This window comes from Rhinopithecus roxellana, chromosome 17, assembly GCF_007565055.1.
Source record: "Rhinopithecus roxellana isolate Shanxi Qingling chromosome 17, ASM756505v1, whole genome shotgun sequence".
NCBI lineage: Eukaryota > Metazoa > Chordata > Mammalia > Primates > Cercopithecidae > Rhinopithecus > Rhinopithecus roxellana.
Genome location: NC_044565.1, coordinates 97,777,678 through 97,803,460, shown reverse-complemented (window position 1 = coordinate 97,803,460; position 25,783 = coordinate 97,777,678). Strand labels below are relative to the sequence as shown.

The 25,783-nt window shown below is 36.2% G+C and overlaps 1 protein-coding gene across 2 annotated transcripts in view; it reads right to left on the bottom strand.

Annotated features, from left to right (window-relative positions):
• The window catches only part of NRXN1 (neurexin 1), a 57,112-nt gene that overhangs the window by 15,302 nt on the left and 16,027 nt on the right, over positions 1-25,783 (bottom strand). Inside the window, exon 2 of one of the 2 annotated variants that reach the window (XM_030920464.1) lies at positions 9,659-9,746. In XM_030920464.1, the coding sequence (XP_030776324.1) occupies positions 9,659-9,746 (88 nt within the window). The remainder of the gene's footprint in view (positions 1-9,658; positions 9,747-25,783) is intronic. The other variant, XM_030920465.1, reaches the window with a different exon arrangement.

Sequence of the window (25,783 nt, the reverse complement as noted above, 5' to 3'; positions counted from 1 at the left end):
TTCAAAATTTTATTATGGCATTTTATGTTTTAGGTGTCATAAAATCAATCATCTAAGACTATTCTTTGGTAATAAATAGCTGAGAGCAAGGCTTATTATATTGGTAAAAACTCCTTTGATTAGGTTTCATTGTTTCTTTCTAAAATTGTTAAGTCAATTTTTCCCCACTTCCTTCCCTGCTCTGGAATTGCACAGTGTACTCTGGATGAAATCCAAAGTAGACTTTCCACTGCAGAGTTGCATGCTGGGTCCTAGGCGCACCCCTCCTCCACCAGGGTGCCCGCTCAGCATCTATATAAACCCGAGTCATTCTGTGTAATGGGGCAGTGTACAATTTTCCTGATTTAGAACTGGGTCTGTTCGCTTTGGGTGATATCTTTATATTCCTGTCACGAAGCTACTGCCATCTCAATTTTCTTTTGTTGGGAAAAGATCATATTCTTTTTGGTGAAAGTACAATAGCTAAGGTGAAAGATTAGACAACTTCCCCTCTGAGCCCATTAGAGAGAAGTGTGTCAAGTCTAGCATTAGGAAATATGAAAGACAAGGCATCCATCATGGTGGGGAGGCTGGGTGGGTAGGTGTGCCTGGTAAGTCACGCTGCTGGGAGTATTCCTGAGTGTCCTAGGAAGGAAGCAGGAAAGTTAATCATTTCTTCTCTCAAAAGCACTCTCCCTTTCTCTCTCTCTCTTTTTATTTAGGATAAAAAGCCTAATTTTTTTCCTCCACAAATAAAATAAGAGCAGAGGATATGTGCTCTCCTCTTACCACAGGAACCTAAATTTATCCAGCTAAAGCATTGCTCCTGTCTTAGTAGCTACTGAGAAAAGTTTTATGCTGATATAATTTAGAAATACTTTGAAAAACTTGCTAGATGCTAAAGTATCCATCAGTAACATTTCCTTTTCTTGTTTGGGGATATTTCCATTTATGATATGGTTTACTATTTAGTTAATTTGCTGGTACTACTAATAAAAGCTAATTTATATTATCAAAGCTTAGACTATGTTAAGTGCTTTAGATGCATTGTCTCATTTTTATCAGTACACCAATGTCATGAGTATTGAACACTATTCCTTTCACTTTGCAGATGTAAAAAGTTGAGTACACAGAGATTCAATGATTTGCCTCTAATTACACAGTAGGTGGCCGAATTGAGATTTGAACACAGGCATTGGGATTTCTCAAGTTTACTCAATGAAACAAAATATTTTAGGTGTCCTTAGATGTGAGAACATCAGTATTTTTCTTTCTCCTATATTTTTTTTTTTTTTTTTTTTTAGTGTAATTAATGGCCTCTGGCTGTACTGGCATCTTTAATACACCGTTTTTAACCTGGAAAATTAATAAAGTATTCCGGTCTTTGCTATTATATTGTCAGTGCCAGGCTTCTTATAACATTTGGTTTATGAGTAAGGAGCAACTCATGATGAGAGTGATCTAATCGACAAGTTACTGTGTTGAGATGAGAGCTGAAGGCTAAAGCCAAATGTAGCATTTGCTGCTCCGTGGAGCATATGCGCCAACAGTGGAAGCATATTGGCTCCTCATGGAGGCAGCATGTCCTGTAGATTGGAATTCAGAATATGCTGGCTTACCTCTGATGTCATCTGAGCAAATGTAATTAATGAGGTACCAAGAAAACGCCACAGGAAGCCAATTTCATTATCAAAACAGGTATTTGAAACAAATTACAAGAAAACCTGACTTTATCCTTCCTGGATTTCATGTTTTTGTAAGAGATAAACTACCTTATATTTTTTCTAAACCTGTGCTACACTCCTCCCTTCAAGGTGGTTAAATATTTCAGAGCATGGATGTGCATCTTGTTGTCTTCTTCCAAAGCTCAACAGGACATGTGCCATACTGTTAAAAGGCTCTTACATTTTAGCCATCTTCCAACAAGAAATTGCGATGTGAAACTGTTTATTAATGCTCTAAGGCTGGATACATACAGGCTGCCTAAAAACTTATGCTATACTCATTACTGAACAGAGTTTTCTGTTTCTTATTGTAGTAGGTTTCTGTATTAGCAGCCATCTATTTTTTACAGACTTCAGGTAAATGCTTAATCTCCCTTAGCAAACTCACTTATATGCTAAGTAATTATTTTTAAGTGGCCAATCATATGTTAGTTAAGACATTTTAATAGAGCCCATTCTCTCTAATGCCTAAAGAGACTGTGCTGCTGATTTTTTACTTTGATCAAATGCTCAATGCCTTATGAATGACCTCACTATAAGGCAGAATACTGCCTCCATTGGCACACAACCAATGCTAGTAGCAGTAGGTCCTTCACCTATCATTGGATGTGTCATAATTATTTGTTAAACCCTTAGTATGTGGTATGTGCCAGACACTCTGCCAAGCATTATGTATGAATCCTCTTTTTCCAATCCCATAATTAACCCTATTTTCCCCCATTTTACAGACAAGGAAACTGAGCATCAAAACTACTAAGTAACTTTCCCAAGATCAGGAAAGGGCTGCATCTCAAACTAGTTCTATATAATTACAAAGTCCTGGCCATAAGTAATATTCATTTCTGGTGGCATGTCACAATTCTTTTAACATGTTGTTAAGAGCTTTTCTAAAGTGTGACAACCATTGTTAAAAAAAAAAAAAAAAAAAAAAAAAAAGTCCAAACCTCACAAAAGGGTAAAAATAGTTCAATTAAATAAAATTGCTATATTTTAAAAAACAAAACAAAACAAAAAGACACATGCATATGCACACACATACACACACACACACACACAAAATACCTTTTGCTCGTGATTTTGTTTCTTGCTGGACTCCTGGTAGAAACTAATTTTGTTTAATAAAAACTGGTTGCTGGGAAAGTTGATCTCCACTTAACCAAACAAAGATAGGCTTCTTCCTGCCTCTGGTCCCCTGGCCTTCCATTTCTTAGGGCATTTGTAATTTCAAATACTTTATCTGTCCCTTTGATGTGTAAATATGCAGGACTTGGGAGCCATCTCTTTGTAATATAAACATCAAAGAAGATAGCACCCCTATCTCCTAATTTCTGTGGGAAGGGTAGAAGCCTAACTTCAGTGGGCTCCTTGCTCCAAATTGTTAAACTACCCCCGTCATGAAAACATGAGATACTTTGTTTACATTTCCTTTGGGTGAAGCCCATTTGCAAGCACACTTGGTCCCAAATCCATCCATCCTAGCAATTAAATATTCTCCATCCTTCTTGTTTGTTTGTTTTCAGTGAGTTGTGCTCAGGCTGAACTCTGGCCCACCTCCCCTATTGCGATAGCCTTGACTAAATCTTCCTTGCCTGTTTAACTTTGTTCAATGTAATTTTTAATCTGACATTACTGCCTTTAGAAAAGCAGGGGGAAAGTGAGTAAAAATGACATGTGATAACTCTCTTCTACTTTAACCATGTACCATTTATTTTTACTCCAGTGTTCTGAAGAATTAACTATATATGGAAAAAAACATTTCCTACACCAGCATGTTGCACCCTGAAACCTAGCTAGCACATCAGTTTCCAACTCCACCGGCCCCATCCTGTACCTAAATGATGAGCTGGGCCCTCAGCACTGACTCTGGCCTGGTACTCAGAAGATGCTCCAGATGTTCCCTCAAATGGAACACTCATTGCCACTATTTTTCTGGCTGCAGCTCAAAATCCTCCATTTTGATAGCAACGTGTTGCCTATTATGGGCTAATTAAAGTCACTTTTGAATAATTACATAATAAATAACACACATTTAAACGCAGAACAAAATTATTTTCTAATCAAGCTCGAAAAATATGATCTAGCAGGATAGTCCTTTAAATGATCGTGATACTTATTTAATGAAAAGATGCACCTTGTTCAATATACATATCTTTATTCCTAATGTGGTTAATGATATCAATTCAATAGAAATCCCTTGATCTTTTCTCAAAACAGCACACTGAAAAACCACTCAAATTGCATGGTAATTGCAACAAATTTAGCTTAATGAATAGTAATACATGTAAAGAATATGACATGAAATTATTTAAATGAACTCTTGAAAAATCGATTCTATATTTGTGAGGTGCCTGAATTTTAGAGGAAAAACCTTCTGCATTCCAAGAAATTATAAGCCCACCTCTTCTTAACTAGAGAATACACCTGCTCTCTCATACTGCATGACATGACTTAATATCTCTGAACCTCTTTAGCTATGAAAATGCTTCATAGTTTCATAAAATAATGACATGGAATAATGTTTGTAAAGGACTAAGAACACAGAATAAATCTTCACCAAATACTAGTTATTATTGTTATTCATCATTGCTTATATAATCTGAACCTTGATCAACACGATTCCTCTGATAGGCAATCAACAGTTGTCTTTTGAGTGGTTGTACTGATGACCTCACCTCTTGTGTTCCAGCTAAAGAGATGCCACAAAAATGGGCGATGCTTTTCTTTTTCCCTATGACTAATGAGATATTTTATTATTCAATGGAGTTTTTCTTTTCCTAGTTTGACAAAGGTTTAATTGATTTGAAAGTGGCTAATATCCCATTAGCTACCCATCCCTTAACCACTCATAGAGAATTGACATATTATTCTTAGCACTGTAAATCTAACAGGAAATTGTCCTTCCTAAACAGGGCTCCCAGAAAACAGGAAGCAGGTCCGGTTCCCTTTGCAACAAATGATAAATTAGAGTAATTTATTAGGGACCTCCTACAGCAAAGAGGGTCATTATCTTCATTTAGGATTCTGAATATCAACACAAAACTCACCTTTTACAAACTTCTTCAGGAGTTTTGAGAAAGGGTTCTATTTAGAAGAGGGCCCCCAAACTAAGAGATACTGACATGATTAAAGACCTTCTTGGAACTTAAGTGGTTTTGCAGTGTTGCCATTTTGTCAATTTACTAAGTGGATCTAAAGTGTAAAAATCAAAGACATGTTTTACAAAAACTTTGATTCATGTGAAAAACGAAGTCTTGGAAAATATGTGTGTGTGTGTGTGTGTGTGTGTGTAAAAATAGTAATAACAGCAAACACTCATATAACACTTATTTTGAGCAAAACATTTTTCTATAACACACTTTTCATATATTAACTCCAGCAATCATATATCTAGGCTGAGAAAAAAAAATCACAGAAGGTGTAAATGTTTTGTGAGAAAAATTATGAAAAAAAATGTTATCTCTCATGTGTCTAGGCTTCTTAAACTGGGCAGTTTAGGACAATAGTGACCTGTGACCTTGTTACCAATAGCTGGCTCAGATTTCTACCTGTTCACTAAGAGCTGGGGTTCAGTTAGCCCTCCTTAATCACATCGCCAATATTTCATATTCTGAAGCCATCCTTTTGTATTCTGAAACTAATTATATCAATGTGAAGTTATCATCCTATGCTAACTGTGCAGGACAGTGTGGCTGAAATCAAGTATAATTGAGTTCCATGTGTTCCCACCCAGGAGGTTGACCCTAATCTAGTTTTAACACGTACAGTTCCCATCAGGAGGCCTGAGTAGTTTCATCAGTGGCCCACCAATTTTCAGCCAGGAAAAGTAACAACAATATGTAAAAGGGAAAATAGCTTGGAATTTCTTTTGTATAACTGAATTGGGGGGAAAAGCCACCATTTATGTTCTACTTCAGGTCAGACATTGCAATAAATGCCTTCAATATATTAATTAATATAGAACTGAAGGCATAAACTCTCTATTTTTGCTCCCAGAGCTTAGCAGAGCAGTGGGTATATAGTGACACTCAATAATTGATCAATGATGAAGCTGACAACCCACCAAATATAAAACTTCCCTGTTCATTAAGAGTTCTGCGTGGAACCACAGGTAATTCCAATTTATCAAATATTTGATAAAAGGAACAATTTACTAGTACTCAAGATGATGCTAGATTTTTCCTATTTCTTCCACTAACAGCTTTAGGAAGTTACCTAAATAAGGAACATAGCACATTTTCAGAGAAAAAGCCATTTTTTGAAGGTGGGGGAGGGTCAGAGTGATTAGAAAACTCATGAGTAAATACTTAGGGAAAGTGAGGTACCCAGAAGATTTGGGCAACACAGCTATAAAGGTAATGGTGCATCTCCTTACAAAGATTTGCTTTCACTTGCCCAAGGACTAGCAAATGTGCATAGAAGATATGTCTGTTTCAGAATATTTACCTCAATATGTTAGTTTTATAAAAAGCCACTATCCCAAAATACAGCCTAATATGCAAAATAATTTTTATTAAGATGTTTCTAACATCTAATAGCAGTTACAATTATCCAATGTCTAATAACAGCAGCAGCTATAATTATTGTCTAATATTTTACATTTGCATTCAAGATGAATCGCAAGCAGGAAAAAGAGATTTAAGAAAACCAGTACATTAGGAAACAATGACCTGCAGGAGTGGCAGCCTATGATGAAACATTATTCAGATTTAGGATTCAAAACAAAAACAAACAGAAAAATGCAACCCCTATTCCAAGAAAAAAGTTGGAAAAATAGAAAAACATCATATAAACTAAGAATTTCATTAGAAGCTATCACATAAATAGAACCAATTTCTGCCAAAAGAGTCACCTCCATATGAAGCATGAAAGACAGACTTGAAAAAAAAATAATAGGGAGTTGGACAGAAAAAGCTAATGTAGAAAGAGATTTAACATCAGAAATTGAAAGAGATGATTCATGGCATACATTATCAAGACCAGGCGAGATAAGATCACAGGACAGGTTTACAGTGAATGATCCCATTATCACAGAATAATCTGAAGTTCTTGCTTTAACAGGAACTGATGAATTGAAAACTGAAGAGTGAGGAGGCACACGGAGGGACATGTGGAAAGAGAAGAAACAGTTAAAACAAAGGCAGAAAGATTCCCTGGAGTATGGCAATTAATAAGCTGCTACTCACTTTCCATTGTGTTAGATATTTAACAAAGCAGACAAAATTCAGGTGAACAAGGAGAAGATGATGGCAAAAGGGTTACCCCATCCCCCTTTTCTCTCCTCTCCTCTATCTTCTTCCTCCACTATCTTGTTCTTAGGTCTAGTGTCACCAGAGCAAAAGGCAGTAAACCAGTCTATAAGGAATGGTTAATCAGACCTATAAGCAATGGCTCAAAGAACTGGATCATTCAGCTGAGCTCAAGAAGAAAAAGTGACAATTGTAAGTGCAATTAGTTACTGTGATTCACTAGGTACTCAAGGTAAGGATTCTGCAAGAAGGGTATGATAGCCTATACTTAGACAGTAAAAGAGGGATTCAGCAAGACCTGTAATTAGTAAGAACTTCAACAGTTTTCATCACTGTATTAATACTGTGTAAAATACTGAAAAAATGGACTAACCTCAAGAAAACAGTAATTGGGAAAACAAAATCAACTATACATAACACACACCCCAATATACAAAGACCAGACTTTGTTACATGGACAAATCATGCTAGAGGATCTCAGAGAAGAGCTAGAAAAAAGAATGTCCTCGTATGAAGGATTAACACCAGGAAGGTTGGACATGTGAGCAGAGAAGAAATGGGGAAGGGAAATTTGAGGGTGGGAAAAGGCAGAGAGATGGGACTGATATAATGACAGAAAAGTAATAGCAATGATTTTCTTTTTTTGTTGTTGTTGTTGCTAACTAACAGAGAGATTAAGCATACCAATGAAAACAAAGGCAAGATTGTAGTAAAGGGGCCTGGGATAGTGCCATGATGTGACTATATCTGTCACGACAACCAAGAGGGAATGATTGCAGAGGTCAATGAGCTGGGAGAATGTAATGGATGATCATGAGAGAGCTGATCATTGTGAATGACAGATGTTTCTGGGGGCTGAGAATCCTGACTGGCACTGTGCAGCCTGGAGGAAAGAGGACCAGAGCATACCCAGCCTGGTCTCCCATGCCCTCTCCTGTTGCAAGGTGACTGCAGAGCTCCTCCCTCTCCCTGGCACTCAGCAGCTGCTCTCTAAGCGCTAGAGTCAGTAGTTACAATCAGTGGGGGAAGTGATCTTCAAATATTCAAAACGAGATGCACGATACATATCCCAATTTACTCTAAAGAGCAGATTTACTCTAAAAATTTACTCTAAAATGTATTCTTCACAAGAATGCAAATTCATTGCTTTCTTGTGACATGAAATTCTCCTGGGATTCCAGGTGACGTCAATAGACACCACTCGCAGACAGTGGCTAGTCCATATCCACCTCACTGATTTTGTTAATGCAAACATTATTATTATTATTATTATTATTATTATTATTATTATTATTACTATTTTGAGACAAAGTCTCACTCTGTCACCCAGACTGAAGTGCAGTGGTGTGATCTTGGCTGACTGCAACCTCTGCCTCCAAAATTCAAGTGATTCTCATGCCTCAGCCTCCCCAGTAGCTGGGATTACAAGTGCACACCACTACCCCTGGCTAATTTTTGTATTTTTGGCAGGGACGGGGTTTCGGTATGTTGGTCAGGCTGGTCTCGAACTCCTGACCTCAAGTGATCTGCCTGACAGGTTCACAAAGCACTGGGTTTACAGGTGTGAGCCACTATGGCCAGCAAAGAATATTATTGGATTTAAATACTGCTTTACAAAAGCAAAACAAAACAAAACAAAACTAATGGAAATGAGCCTAACACTTGAGATTATGAATATCTGGAGTCAAATCTAGGCTCTGCTTCATTTATTTTTCAGGGTCTACAGCCACCACTTAATGGTATAAGGGCTGTATGGTAATATTATTTATGTGTTAGTCACATCAGAAGATGCAAACATATCATAAAGAAGTAAAATGCGGCCGGACGCGGTGGCTCAAGCCTGTAATCCCAGCACTTTGGGAGGCCGAGACGGGCGGATCACGAGGTCAGGAAATCGAGACCATCCTGGCTAACACGGTGAAACCCCGTCTCTACTAAAAATACAAAAAAAAAAAAAACTAGCCGGGCGAGGTGGCGGGCGCCTGTAGTCCCAGCTACTCGGGAGGCTGAGGCAGGAGAATGGCGTAAACCCAGGAGGCGGAGCTTGCAGTGAGCCGAGATCTGGCCACTGCACTCCAGTCCGGGCGACAGAGCGAGACTCCGCCTCAAAAAAAAAAAAAAAAAAAGGAAGTAAAATGCTTCAGCTTGAATTTTAGGGAAACATGGCAAGACTCAAATATTTCTCTATTAAATATATCAAGGACTCTACCTGCTGTTTGTTTTACTACTGCCATAATACTCTCACTTCCAAAATTGAGAAATATATCACTTAAGGTAATTTGCTGGCAGAGTGAGTGGTGGGGACTTTTTGTCAGCAGAAAGGTCAGATAATTTTGCACAATGTGCTGCAATGTTTTAGCTTTATAATTTTGCTATGAGTGACCCAAGGGAAAGCTCATTATACTGTTCCACACAAAAATTATGTTCTGAGCTAATGGAAAGTGAACAGTAAGGTAGCAGCCTTGTGTGCTACACCCACTGCTTTTTCTGAAATACATAATCTTGGTGTGTTTTGTTTTTAATTTTTTTCAATAAATGTAGAAAAATTTATGTAAAAAGTAAGAGTCCTCATCTTACAATCAACCATTGTAAGGTTGATTACCTAGGAGAGTAGCCTTCTAGACACGAATGTAAGGCCCTTCTAAGGAATATAACATGCAACAAAGATTCACAGTAAAGCCAAGGAAGTAAGAAAAAAAGTCGACTAACCTAACCCACCTGAGCTCGGCTCACAGGGGTCAATGTCCTCATCATCGCTGGGACACTCTGCTGAGGCCACAAGGATGTCATCTGTGGTCTGCAAAAGAAACACATTCAGTGGATTAATTTAAAGAGTCCTAACAGACTCTCTCATCTTTGTCTCATTAACAAGTGAAACACACCTTGTTTATCAAGAAACCAAATTCACCATTTCCCTTTCTAAAGACACAGAGTTTAAATTTTAGATCCTTCATAGAAGTAACTGCCTATTTGTGAAAACTTGATTACACCTTAGTTTACATGAGGACGTAGAAATGGTGACAGCCAACTTGTTGATACCCATCCACTCAAATGCAGATAGAAGCTGCATACAGTATCATACAGAGGTTTAAAACAATCTGGCAGAAACAGATGATTTGAAATGTATTACAGCCTGGAGAGCTACAACGTATGCATCAGTGGTCTTTATGTAGTACTTGTGCTTGGCTTCCTAAAAGCAGAATAGCCATAACCTTTTACATTCATGACTACGTAGAGTTTGATGAATCTTTGAGATATAGTTTGTTATTGTAGGAAACACAGATTAAGTAGAGAATTAGATAGCTCTTTCATTGGTGCACAAAGGCAAGGAAATACAATCCATTTAAGACTTTTCCATTTTCATTATGATTTCACACTTGAAGCTCATTTTTGTAATGTTTAGATAGCAGGTATTTCTTCCCCATCATCCCTTTCATCATTATGGTTTCATAATAAATGAAAAGTGTATTCAAAGTGGGGGAGGGGAAGAGGTGACAGTTTTCTCTGTGACATTCTAGTTGCTTCACTGCGCTTATAGCAAAAAAGATAACTATCACTGTAATAAAAAGCAGAGTGTGTAAATCCTAGCAGTTAGTCACATAATCAACACATTGACAAGCACGAAAGGTTGTTCTTTATTGCTGCTTACAAGCTGCAGTAAATTCAGCATACATACTGCATGGAATTTGTAAAGGCTTATATCAGAGTTGGCTGTGCTAAGGTAAAACAGAGATTCCAATGTATACAAATAAATAAAAATATCTCATTACATCTACTAAGGACTAAAGAGATCAGAATTGTTCGAACAATACTCAGAACTGCAACATTGATACAGTTCTCATTTAAAGGTGGAATTAAAATAATATAGAAAACAATAAAGGTCTTCAAAGATAAAGCAAAAATATGATATGAGCACCTAATATTAAAGGAGCACCTAATATTGTCACAGATTAAAGTATAACTGAATAATTTTTTTTTTTTTTTTTTGAGACAGAGTCTCGCTCTGCCGCCCAGGCTGGAGTGCTGTGGCCAGATCTCAGCTCACTGCAAGCTCCGCCTCCCGGGTTCACGCCATTCTCCTGCCTCAGCCTCCCGAGTAGCTGGGACTACAGGCGCCCGCCACCTCGCCCGGCTAATTTTTTTTGTATTTTTTACTAGAGAAGGGGTTTCACCGTGTTAGCCAGATGGTCTCGATCTCCTGACCTCGTGATCCGCCCGTCTCGGCCTCCCAAAGTGCTGGGATTACAGGCTTGAGCCACCGCGCCCGGCATAACTGAATAATTTTTAAGAAAGTTGTGGCATTTTGAAAAATGGAGACAAGGGGTGATGTACTTTTATAGAAAGTATTAGGCTTAAAAATCTTTCAGGTGCAGGGTCTTTAAGAACAAAGAGTTTGTTCAGATGCAAATGTTTTACAATATAACTTTAAATAAACAGAAACCTTTAAATAGCATTTTAGATGGTTTCATGTTACTCTGCTCTTAATTCTTCTGAGACAATTGGGAGAGTTTCTGGATTTATGCATTTTGCTGCTGCTATTTTAGAAAGGGAAGTTAAAAATACTGGTTTTCCGGGAAGTGTAAGTCTTTTTTTTTTTAATTGTTGAATTTATTGACAAAATTATTCATAATATTCTAACTTTTTATTCTTCAATGTTTGTGGCATTTGCAGTGCAAACTCCCCTTTCATTCCTGATATTTGATAATTTGTGGGCTTTCTCTCTTTTTTTTTTTTTTTTTATTATACTTTAAGTTCTGGGATACATGTGCAGAATATGCAGGTTTGTTATATAGGTATACACGTGCCATGGTGGTTTGCTGCACCCATCAACCCATCATCTACCTTAGGTATTTCTCCTAATGCTATACCTCCCCTAGACCCCCACCCTCTGACAGGCCCCAGTATGTGATGTTCCCCTCCCTGTGTCCATGTGTTCTCATTGTTCAACTCCCACTTATGAGTGAGAACATGGAGTGTTTGGTTTTCTGTTCCTGTGTTAGTTTGCTGAGAATGATGGTTTCCAGCTTTATCCATGTCCCTGCAAGGGACATGAACCCATCCTTTTTATGACTGCATAGTATTCCATGGTGTATATGTGCCACATTTTCTATATCCAGTCTGTCACTGATGGGCATTTGAGTTTGTTCCAAGTCTTTGCTATTGTGAATAGTGCTGCAATAAATATGCATGTACATGTATCTTTATAGTAGAATGATTTATAATCCTTTGGGTATATACCCAGTAATGGGATTGCTGGGTCAAATGGTATTTCTGGTTCTAGATCCTTGAGGAATCACCACACTGTCTTCCACAATGGTTGAACTAATTTACACTCCCACCAACAGTGTAATAGCATTCCTATTTCTACACAACCTCCAGCATCTGTTGCTTCCTGATTTTTCAATGATCGCCATTTTAAACGGCATGAAATGGTATCTCATTGTCATTTTGATTTGCATTTCTCTAATGACCAGTGATGATGAGGTTTTTTTTTCATATGTTTGTTGGTCGCATAAATGTCTTCTTTTGAGAAGTGTCTGTTTATATCCTTCACCCACTTTTTGATGGGGTTGGTTATTTCTTGTAAATTTGTTTAAGTTCCTTGTAGATTCTGGATATTAGCCTTTTGTCAGATGGATGGATTGCAACAATTTCCTCCCATTCTGTAGGTTGCCTGTTCACTCTGATGATAGTTTCTTTTGCTGTGCAGAATCTCTTTAATTAGATCCCATTTGTCAATTTTGGCTTTTGTTGCCATTGCTTTTTGTGTTTTAGTCATCAAGTCTTTGCCCATGCCTGTGTCCTAAATGGTATTGCCTAGGTTTTCTTCTAGGGTTTTCTATGGTTTTAGGTCTTATGTTTAAGTCTTTAATCCATCTTGAGTAAATTTTTGGATAAGGTGTAAGGAAGGGGTTCAGTTTCAGTTTTCTACATATGGCTAGCCAGTTTTCCCAACAGCATTTATTAAATAGGGAATCCTTTCCCCATTGCTTGTTTTTGTCAGGTTTGCCAAAGATCAGCTGGTCTTCAAAGAATTAGAAAAAAACCATTTAAATTTCATATGGAACCAAGGAAGAGTTCATATAGCCAAGCCAATCCTAAGCAAAAAGAACAAGGCTGGAGGCATCATGCTACCTGACTTCAAACTATACTACAAGGCTACAGTAACCAAAACAGCATGGTACTGATACCAAAACAGATATATAAACCAATGGAATACAACAGAGGCCTCAATGTAACTCTTAATGTCAGTGAAGATCGTTAGCAATTGGCATGATAATCACGTAGGTATCTTTTTAAAGAGAAAGCTTTAAAAGCAAAGACCCATTCTCCTTTTGGCACAACAAAATCTTGCTGGGTAATATACAAACAGACTTGATAATGACAAGTTATTGAATTATGTAGTCTTGCCAGTCAATTGCTCCAATTCACTCCAGAGGAGACAATCAGCTTTTTTTCTTTTCTTTTCTTTTTTTTTTTTCCTGGGACCAACATTCTAGTGGAAAGCTACTTTTATTCTCAATTTCAAATTAATTTCAAGGCTACAGAAAATTTATCATTTTCTTTAAGGAATGTTAAATATATTGATGAAATCAATATTGTGTTGTTGTTCCTATTGGTGTTTTATTCTCATTAGAGGTAGGAGGATGTAAATAAATTCTTTAAGCCAATGGCTCTCACATTAGCAGTGATATTGCCACCTTTTCCTTCCTCCACCTGGAGGGACATTTGGTAATGTGTGGAAATATTTCAGGTTGTCACAGTTGGAATCGTGAAGTCTACTACTGTCGTTTCCTATTTTTGACTGCTAAGTATTATTTTCTCTCCTCCTTCTCCTCCCCCTCCTCCTTTTTTTCTCCGCCTCTTCCTCCTCCTCTTCTTACTCCTCCTCCTCTTCCTCCTCTTTCTCTTCCTCTTCCCCTTCCCCTTCCCCTTCTTCTTCCTCTTCTTCTTCTTCAAGCAAGGTCTCAACTCAGTCTCACTGTGTTGCCCAGGCATATCTAGAACGCTTAGCCTCAAACAATACTCCTACCTCAGCCTCCAGGAGTGCTGGGATTACAGGAATGAGCTACCACACAATGCCTAAATATTATAAAATACACATGACAGTTTGAAGACAACAAAGAATGATCTAACCTGAAATGTCAATAATGCCAAAGTTGAGAACCCCTGCTCAAAACATTTAAAAACAGTTCTGTGTCTTATTTTTCTCCTAAAAAGTGGACAGCATAATAGTATCTATTGTTACAAGGATTAAATTAGTACATGAAAAGTACGTAGAAGGAGACAGCACTGTAAATGTTTATTAAAACTTTCAATATTATTATCAACATTTTCTTCAATATTTCATGAATGTAACACCAATTTAATGTTTTTGCACTATATTTATAAATAATATAATTATAGATATTAAACTGAAACTTGTACCTATGAATTATTCTTAACTTGAGGTCTCACGTTAAAATTTGTATCAAAATACAGTAGCTATATTGGTATTTTGTTGAACTAAGTACCATCTTTTACTGTCTAGGTTCAAACTCTGACCTTTTAGAAGGCAAACATCAAATAAAAACTTAAAAAAAACGCTTCTTAAAAAAATTCATGGGCTACAACTGTGTGACTCAGTGGGTAGTGTTTCACGCAGACTAAATTATTTAGGCAATACAAGTTAAGCTTTGTTTTAAAAGTTGACTTATTTTCTTTTGGAACAATTCTACACTAACCAGAAAGTGTGAGAATGTTCTCAGTGTTACCTTCTGCAAAACACAATTCCTAAAATAACAAAAGATGTCATACAGTGGTACTTCCTGTAGCCCTCTTATAGTAGAAAAAAATAACTACAAATGTGACTTTTTTGTAAAACTGTATTTTACTTTTTAATATAATTTCCCTGGTATAATGAAATACATTCTTGATTTTCATATATGTTTTTCCTCCAGAAATTAAAAAACCAGCAACAATGTTGAGAATAAAAGACCTCAAATCAATAGATGGCTTGGCAAAAATCATCATCACAGTATGAAAAATCAGGAAGTGGCTCAAGTGTAGGGGAAAAAATCAAATTTCACTTTAGAAGCTAAATTACCTGCACAATTTTCTAGCCAAAGCTGTGTAATTTAAATTTAATTCACTGTGTTTGGAGCTGCCTCTCTATGACTTGCTGTTGAGAGAGTGGTAGAAAGAAACTCAAATATGTCACATTAATCAATTCTATTCTTTAGTATTTTTCCTGATGTTTACAACCTTTTTGAGAAAAGAGACAACCTGCTGAAAAAGATAGAAGCATGATCAAGCGGAAGCATTAGCTTTACATAACAGTCCATTTAGATGAGTGTCTCTAACTGTGCATTTAACCACCCACAGGTGAAAGTGCTATGCTGATCTTCCTTAATTCAGACTGGTCTATACATGCACATGGTAAGCATCTCTTCTTGTTTAAAATGTGCGCTAAAATTTAGGCCTCTATACTTTTAAGAAGAAAATGATTTGAACAGAATTCAAGAAATAAATGCTCTAAAACTTAATCCATCCTTTTTTATATTTGAACACAAATATTTTATCGGGTTTGAGAAATACGTCATCAGGATGGGGGCAAAATAATGTTCTTAATGCTTGGTAAGAAGGTAGACCAATTGATTTAATACTCAGGGATATTAAAAAGAGGGAGCATTTGGTTGGCTGGAATTTAGAGAAACACAGATGGAGTTTTGTTATTTTTTCCTCACTTACAGGAAGCCTTTTATTTTTCAACATCATTAATGGTGGAATTTTCTGTATATGCATTTGCTGTCACTTTTAAAAGTACAGCCTAATTGAATATCTGTGTGGTAAAAATATACAAGGAAAGCAGGAATAAATCCAGTATGTAATATTATATCCCTGCTAAGAATAGCATTCCAAGACTTTATTCCTTATGATAAACTGCTTTCCTGAAGACTAATATATTCCAATGAAGACATTTAGAGAAAGCTATACTATTAAGACAAACCTGTTTTGTAAGGAAAAGAGCAATTTCCAATTGTAAAATAGGATATTCATTGTCAGTCTATGATGCCCACAAATGAACCCTTGATTTATTCTAAAATTTTAATTGAAACTTTATTTCTAAACAGCAATAATGTATCCTGCTATATATCTAAATATAAAACCAAAAAAATTGCCTCAAACAATGACATAAGCATTGTATAACATTATTTAGCCTAATATTTAACTGTTGTGACTGATATTTAGACTGAATTGATTACTGGGTCGAGGACAGTGCTAGCTGAAATATGATGTCTTTGGTTAACTGATGGGCACTTGTTCTTGCTGATACTTTTCTATATGTAAAGCTGCTTTGGAAAAGAGAGAGCTCTCAAGTGTGGTTTTCATGACTGAATTTAACAGTTTCTCCAGAAAATATTTATCACTAGGTGAGGTTCCTTGAAAAAAAAAATTAACAGGATTCAGGATTAGTATCACAAATTCCCAAGTCAGGTCCAACCCATTGTACTGATAACCTATGGAGCAAGAATTTTCTAGAAGGTAAGGGAAGTCATAATTCTCACCAGAAGGAAAACCTGCAGAAAATAAGCCACTTGTAATGTGTATATAGGTATGATTCCCAAATTGTAGTCTATTTGATTAAATCAAATCAGTAAAGAAATATATCAAATTGGCAATTTCAGTTAATCAACAATCCTATTAAGGTACAAGAGGAATTTAGAGGCTGCCTAGATCTTATTCTTGTCTCCACTGTCTCAATGAAGTTGCCTCGATTGACATCATAAAGATTTCAATTTCATGGCACACTATTTAATAAACATAAAAATAATAAACTGAGATCCAATATGTGGAGGATGAATTTTACCTCCAGCACATGAATAACAAAGATAGTGAGGCCCAATTACTCAACAATGAATACGAAGCACCTCACCTATGCATAGCATTTTCTGATAGGCATAAAATATGCCCAGTACATATCAAGGTATAAATTATGGTTCTGACATGCAAATAATTTATTGTTTCCTCTCTGTTCTGAGGCAAATGAACAGATAACTCTTTAATACAAATAACAACGAAGTAAATTCAAATAGCTTATTTTTCTCCGAAGGTAACAATGTTCCCATATCCATTACTTCATTTACAATTCACCAATAGCATCCTTATCTGGAATGTAGATGGAGGTACTATCATTCAGAGTGTTATAGTTAAGTGTCTGCTAAAAAAGTACTCATCTGTACACTCATCTACCCAATTTGAATGTGTGAACATTGGCTTTCATGAATATGTAGAGCAAAGCTCAAATATCCCTGAAAACAGCCACTTTCACATTTCTTTAATGTTCTTTCCCAATTGATGCCCTAGGCTATTACAAAAAGTGACCATAAATCAGCTGTCTGCTTGGGAAAAAGGCAGACTTGAAAGCCATTCAATTTTCTTCAAATTTTTTTCAGCTGTTTAAAATGTATGCAATGGTTCCAGAACCATTACAGTGGGTTTGAGTATAAGAACTCTGCCATGGTAAAGAAATCACGTCTTACTCAATCTAACGTTCATTTTTATGTACACTTGATACTGGTTCTCCCAACAGGCAAAACTCAAAGGAAAATATAGGAATGTGGAAATAATGTCATAGAAATATACTTTAATTAAATTATGGGCAAAATAATAAGACTTGAATTTTTGAGTAATCAAAAAATAACATCATTTTAGCAATCTTATTAAAAATAGAAAACCTACAAATAAGAAACCTGCCATTAGGGAACTTGAAATTAAATTTATGTTTAAAAATACGCTTTTTACTATTTCTTTATGCTACTGATGACTTCTATGCTCATATTGCATTTCCATTTTTAGCCAAGGCAATGTAGGAGGACTGGCAAAATAAATTAATATGAAGTTTAAACTTTCAGGAAGCCATGGAACAGTCTGTTTTTCTGAATTCTCACTAATTAGAATTTGGGAATGTGAGACCTCCAAAGACTGCTGGTAATGGAGTAGAGGTACTGAGTGAGTGATCGACTGTGTTTCTCATCTCTTTGTTTCGCTTTCGGACAAAGCACCTTCTGAAATAATTTTGGCCATTTCCAAATTAAGTAAATACTGAAAGATGTTTACAAATGTAAATTTAGGCTTCTAGCTGTATCAATATGCATATCTAGTCCTATTATGGATTAGTCACACAGGTTGAAATGAAAAGTAGGGTTCTAGCTGTATCAACATGAATATCCAGTCCTATTAATGGATTGATGGCTTAATTAATAGATTAATTAGTCACACAAGTTGAAATCAAAATCCTTTTTGGTAAAAGGCCAAAATAAAAACAGACTTCATGATTGTAAAATGCCCATGATGGATAATTTCAACTAGCATGACTCCAAATCCAAGCTTTCATTGTTGCCATGTTAGGGAATGAAAACATGTTTTAGTTAAGCAGTCATATATCTTCTTGTACTGAGTCAGATCTTAAAGACCATTAATCTAAGCTCTTCATTTTACATGTTGGGAAACTGAAGCTAGAAAATTTTAATTGGCCACAGTTATACTGCTAGTTAACGGCAAATCTATGAGATTATCTTGACCCCCAGTAGATTGTTTTTCTGTTATCCCAGATGACTTCTACCTATCCATTCATCCATCCATCCATCCATCCATCCATCCATCCATCCATCCATCCTTCCATCCATCCATCCAAAACCATCTTGCTCTTTAATGAATTTGATGTGATTTACAAAGGTACGTGATAAAATAAACTTAAAATAAGTGAAAAGGTTGCAAAGATAGAGTACTGGATTTTAGATAAGTAACCATTAAAATCATCCTGAAGAAACACACACAGACAGGAGGTGCATATTCACAGCTTCTGCACCATTTGATACGGCAGCACATCACATAACACTAAAAGGGGAGCACAATTAATGCTAGAGTTCAAATTTTAAAAATCCAATTACAGAAATTCAAATATTGACATAATTACAGTTATTTTGAAATGGAGTTAACCCAGAAAGTTTTTTATTTATTTGTGAAAATCTTTTCTTAAATTATTGTTTTAAAGCCCTTAAATACCATGCCCTCAGTCTCTGTCCCTAAATGCATAACTAATTTTTTGGTGACAAAAAGAAAATGCAAATTATTGAATCTTTTTCTGTCTTTTTATCCCTTTGACTTAGAACACTGCAGGCTATGCTGGCTACAAAATTAACTCAGTGAACTCCCTGCTCTCTTCTTATTAAACCACTGATGAAAATCCTTCCAACTTCCAAGGTCTCTCTCTTATTAACTACTGTCTTCACAACATAAGTGCTAATGAGATATTCATCTTTGTTTCTCTCACACAACAATCATTAGAGTTCTGTCAGATTACTTCTTATTACATCTTGGGAATAAATACATGGAAGTGATCATTTATTAGCCATTTTGGTAGTTTCTCCAGAAACAATCTAAACATGTATTGATCAAGTCAGTCTTTTTGACACAATGACCTTAGAAGTAAAGGTTCAAGATCAAAGATGTAGAAGGAGCCACATTTACCTTTGGAAAAGCAGCCCGTTATAAAAAACATTTCTCTGCTACTGGGTAGTACTATGACCAATGTCACCTTGATAAGCTTTAACTTGGGGATATATGAAACTTCCATCCCACACAATGCTTGGAGTATAGAACAGCAAGAAGTATGGATATGGCTGGAAATAATGATGACGCAGTTAACAGAAAGTGTATTTTCTGATTTTGATTTGATTCATGAGTTGAATACATGCAAGGATCAGGACTGCATGCCCCCAAATAAGCCAATATCTGAGTAGCATCTCTATGTGTGTATCTATCCAGTGGTGATTGAGAATAAACATTATCTGGCTGAGACATCACAATGTTATCTTGTTCCTGCACTAAGAGGATCCAGTGTTTTCTAGTTCTAGCTCAACTGGAACTACAAGCTTCTGTACTTGACTACTTCATTCCTTATGGTGCACATTGGCTCATTAATACATATTTAAGATGTTGTCCTACTGAAACACTTTGTTTAATTTATACTACGGTGACCAATAATGAAAAATAAATACTACTCCAGAATTCGAGTCTCAGTTCTAGTTTTCATGAGCAGTACATATCATCTTGGACTGGTTTCTGTGTTCTAAACATGACATATGAAAATATATATATATATATTATATATTATATATAGATACACACACACACAATTAAATACATATATTTATATATGTAATTATTTGTGTCTCACAGGATGTTAAGGGAGTCAAATTTGATATGTGTGAAGACATTTTGGAAAGTATAAAAGTGCCCACAACGCAGTGTTTATATATATTATTATTATAGAAAATACACTGACACAGGGAGGGGAACATCACACAACAAGACCTGTCAGGGTGTTGGGGACTAGGGGAGGGAGATCATTAGGACAAATACCTAATTCATGCGAGGTTTAAAACCTAGATGACAGAATGATAGGTGCAGCAAACCACCATGGCACATCTATACCTATGTAACAAGCCTGCATATTCTGCATATGCATCCCAGAACTTAAGGTTAAATAAAAAAATTATAACTAATAATTTTTGGCCCTCACATGCTGCTGCAAAGGAGAGCTCCGGATAGTGCTTGAAGAGTGCAACCAAATGTCCATTTACCTTAATACATTTTATTTTAATTTCCTGAAATCCTCTTGTCCCTCAGTTGAATAGGATCTGTATCTCTCACTTACACTAGCCCCTCACATAGATGCTGTTCTTGGCCTGCTTCCTATTATGCCAGTATTTAATTAATTTTGGCATTCCTTATTTAGGGCATATGTGTGGATCTCACTGGTAACCTACAAGGTAGGCGGCACCAATCTATGTGGGGCACTATGATTACCTTTTCTCCGATCCAGATCTCCTGGAGAGCTTAGTGCACAGACTCAGGGATACTTGAGCTCTCTCTAAATTCCAAGTTCTACTCATTAGATTGTGAGAACCTGATTTATTTTATCACTGCATCCAGAATTTACCACTCTATTATATCTACAGAATATAAATGAACAGATAAACAGGAAAAAAAGACCACTTAGCAAACAATGCTAATTAAAGGAGAGAAAGAGAGAGAGAGAGAGAGGGGAGAGAGAGAGAGAGAGAGAGAGAGAGAGAGAGAGAGAGAGAGAGAGAGAGAGAGAGAGAGAAAGGGAGAGGGAGAGGGAGAGAGAAAGACTGATTTTCTAAGTGTAATTCATGCATGACAATGCTCCTTACAATAGGAGTTGTTGTATTTGTAGTTATAATATGACATTGCCTATGGTTTGTATTCTATATGGATTAATAATACACCTATCAACTCCTGTTAAGACAATGAGCAGCCTTTTCTTAGTGCATTAGAATAGTGGGAGTAATTGCCTTTCAAAATCATCTTGAAATCTAAAAGTATGAAGACTGCTTAGTAATATGTATTATTTTGTTTCATATGCTCCTTTTGGGTAGAGTTTATGTTTTATGCCCCCAGGGCATCTATACAGGAATTCAGTAGAGTTGATTTAAAATGACATAATCACTAAAAAACCTGGCTTATATTCTTAAAGTATCTGCATGAATAAAAGGATTTTTTCAAAATAATTATGACTTGAAAAATAATCATTATGAAAATACAATTTAGTTAAAAGTGAGGGATTCATCTTGACTTTAAAAATAGAAGAAATATTATACACAACACTTGAATTTACTAGAATCATCACATTTTAAATAATCTTATTCTTTACGGTCATCCCCTGTAAGCTGGCTACATTTTTTGTTATGAAAAAGGTATGATTTTCACAATTGCTCATTCATACCAACTAATTAAATCTCAATATAAAAGTGAGTAAGTATAGATTATTTTCTAGGAATACAATTCCTAAGAGTGGGAGATAAGAATTGTGGCAAAATAACACTTTTTCAAAGATTTTATCTGCCTTATAACATCTCTAGAAGTGACAATGAAACTTTCTAACTGGCTTCCACATTTTTTGCCCCATGGCTGGAAATGTATGGTAGAGAAATAGCAAAAAGTGACATTATCTTTAACTGAAAGAGAATGACTGAAAGTTAGAAGGAAGGCAAAGCTAAAAATGTCTTGCAATAAGTTGGTCTTCCTGCTTTTATGAAGCATTCCTGTCCTTCGAGAAAGCAGTAAGATAAAGCCTACTCTGTGGAAGGGACTGAGAAAAACATAGTTAACTATCATTTTTTTTTTTTTTACCTATATAATATTCCTCAACTATCTCTATCTCTTACAAACTCTATTGCAATAGTCTTACATTATAAATGTTTTTACTTAGTGGCAAAAAAAAAAAAAAAAAAAAAAATTCCTTTGTAATGTTTTCCTTCAAAATCTAACTATAGGATGAAAGCTTTATCTTTTTCCTGAAAGAGGCCAGCCATAAGATTCACACCAAGAAATAGTGCAAGACAGAATGCACTAACCAAATGTATATCTACTGATTTTTCCATTCATTCATTCATTCATCCATTTGTACTCATTTGTTGAATATTTTCATTTGATAAGAGTTACACAGGGAAGGAATAAAAATACAGTATTCTGACTCAGAACACTTAGAATATTGTGGCGGAGCACGCAATCCAATTTCTTTTGGGTTTGGAGAGGGAATCTATCATTTTATGAATTAATCTTTTACACATGTATTAAGTGTTCACACTGTATATTCAAGGTTGCATCCCCAGGGCCTGCCACAGTACCTAGCATATAAGAGACAAATATCTGGCCAATGAGTCAGAAATGATTCCAGCTAGTATAATCAGAAAAATAGAAGTGATTTGATAGGAAAAATAAGTCCAACACTATAAATCACCTCATCTTACTAGACAAAACAAAAGTACATTAGACTTTTACAAAAACATTTCCAAATGCAAGAGATTGACAGAACCAAAGATGCTCTGTGTTCTCTGATACCGAGCTATCAGATGATTAGAAAAGGTATCAATTTGAAAAGCAAGAAGAAGCATTGTCATGTTAACTTTTTCAGAAAATGTGACTGCTACCACCATTCATTGTAAGGCAATTGGTGTTCCTTCATTTTTACAACTAGTAAATGGTGCCAGTGTTTACTTTTCTCCTTTTCCCTTTGATTTCATTTTTTTCATCTCTTCCTATTTCATTTGTGGTGTCCCAACTCCCAGAGGAGCTACCTCAGGAAATAAGATCTCACATAGCAAGAAAAGTCCAAGGAGCAAATGCTGTTTGACTCTAACCAACACACTGTAGCACCTTAGGTCCATGTGTAAATTTAGGAAAGAGAATTACATGCTCTCTTCCAGTTATTATTATATGATTCCATAAGTCAAAGAAATCTGGAAATGTTTCCGTGAGTAGAAATTTGTGATAAAGGAGATAGTCTTTTTTACTCTGCCAAAATACTTTTTGGTACAAGGAATGTGCCCTGTATATAACTGTTGATTTAATTTGAGATATCATGAGCCCTGACACTTGAGTTCTAGTTCTCCAATTTAAGTTACTAAGCTGCCTGCATTCTATCAGGATAATTTGCCAGATAATCATGAATGGGTGGGGAAAATTGGTGGCTTTTAATAGTTCTCAAAGGTAGTTCCTAAGAGAGTTGAGTTGGAACTGATGAAATTGAGATAGATGCTAAGTAACCAGGCATCCCTGCTTTGAATTTTAAATGGAAATTCAATGTGTAACAAATGCAGGCTCTCTATGAGCAGCCAGTTGATTTTTCCACTATTGAGCATGGAAGAAGCATGAATGCTGTAGCTGAACGGACTGGACTTAAATCCCACCTCTGCCACTTACTAGCTGTGAAACCCTGGGCGAGTTCCCCAACTTCTCTGTATTTCTTTCTATGTAAAAGTGAAGTTATTTACACCTATTTTGCATGAGTATTATATGTATTACATTATCTAGACCTAGATAGGCATACTGTATAGCACAGTAGCTGGTATATGGAAGATATTATCATGAGTATTTATTACATAGATGCAACCAGCTTTCAAAATGAATGGCTCTTGTAGATATTTTCCCATTATTCTCACTGCAATATGGAAATTAAACGTTATTCCTAGCACTGGACTCCCTAATCTTTAGAGACAAACACTCCCTTCACAAAGAAAGTACACGTTTCTCACCTAAACTCACACATCCCTGTTTAAATATTCTATAAACAGAGAAGATTATATATTTGACAGGACAGTGCTTGTAAAAGCGCCTCAGAAAATCACAACATTTTCAGTGTATTGAAGATACAAGGATCGTCTCTTCTCTCTAGCTACATGATGTAATCAAACATTTGTCAAATCATATTGGAGGCTCTTTGAATTATGTACTCCAGTTCCCTTTTAGGTAAAGAGAAGGAAACCCTAAACTGGCATGGTCAGGCATGGGTCAGATGTACAGTGTCAAATTACTGCACTGCACTGTTCAGGAGGGACTTAGGAGTCTATCCCAGTCTCCCGGCTCTCCACCCAGTTGGCATCTTACTCCTTCTACTGCTCCTAGTTTCATGTTTGGGTATGGGACAGACAAAAATAACAGCGGGAATAATTTACTACTTTTCCCAAGTTTCTCATATGTGACTTGACTTTTTAAATTCTGCCCTATGTCTTACTGAAATTTTAAGGAAGGCCTTTGAAAAATACTAGGGAATGGTGCCATCACTCACAGCTGCCAGACTAGAGAGCACTCAGTGGCTGGTACAAAGCCCAGTAAAATCCAACTGAAGAACACAAGTGCGGAAACAGTACAAGAATTTTGCTAATTGTCTTGAGAACTAGGAGCTTCATTAGAGAACTTGCCTTTGTGCATGTATTTCATGAGATGGGATCTGCTGCTGAACTCTTCCTGCAGGTATTTCAGTGTTTTATTTGGTTATGATATTGCCTAATGACCTCTTTTTTTGGGTCCACTATTCAGACTTTTTTTGGTCATTTAAAAAGTTGTTATAAATAAACATCACTTAAATAACATTTAGATTTCTAAATGATTAAACATATCCCTCTCTTGGATAGCTTTTCTCTCGCCAGCCTTGCATTTACAGTCTGTCTCACTCAATGCTGACATGTTTCATTGCAGTTGTTATCATGCCTCTGCCATCTGGGTTTGTCCTCTTCCTTCCCGCACACTTCTGCAATCCCCACCTGCCCTCTTCCCTTCATTATCATTGCATAGATGCCTACTAATTAAGGACAAGAAAGAAGGCTATTCAACATAAACATACCTTTTATCATCATGAGAACTTATATAGGTGTAGCTCTTTAAACAGATAGTTCAGAAGACAAACTTTTCTTGATGATTTGGAGTCATTTTTATGAGCACGAGGCTGGAAACACAGTAGTGATCTCAAAGAGTATCGCTGACTATTCCCCATAGGTGCCCAAGGTGCTTGTTTACTTTTTAGTCTATGAAAGCTCAATCTAGTTTTTGTCTTTTGTCAGCCTTTATAGACCTCTTTCTTTCTTTCAGTTTGCCCCTTCAGATCAGCTTTGAGCTGGAAATCCAGATAATCAAGGTTCTCTATCTTGAGAAATGAGAAATTGGCTATAAGGCAAAGGATGTCAGAGAGGTTCTCAAATGAGAAAGCCCAGGTGCATGAGAGCACTCAGTCAAGGATGATGGCTTCAAATACACAGGATCTGTTAGTTTCTTCCAAATGCAAAGTTCTTCATGAAGGTAGTACATTTATTTGTAAGCGACTCTCCCAGTAATATTTTCACTACGATAATTTTCAAATGGGCTTTTCTTATTTTATTGAATCCAAGAATCCTTATTGAAAGAAGGTTCCACATTCCTAAATTTCTATTTTCCAAGATCTATTCAAACAGAAGCCAAGCCTCCTTTTGTGTTCCATTGAGTTGG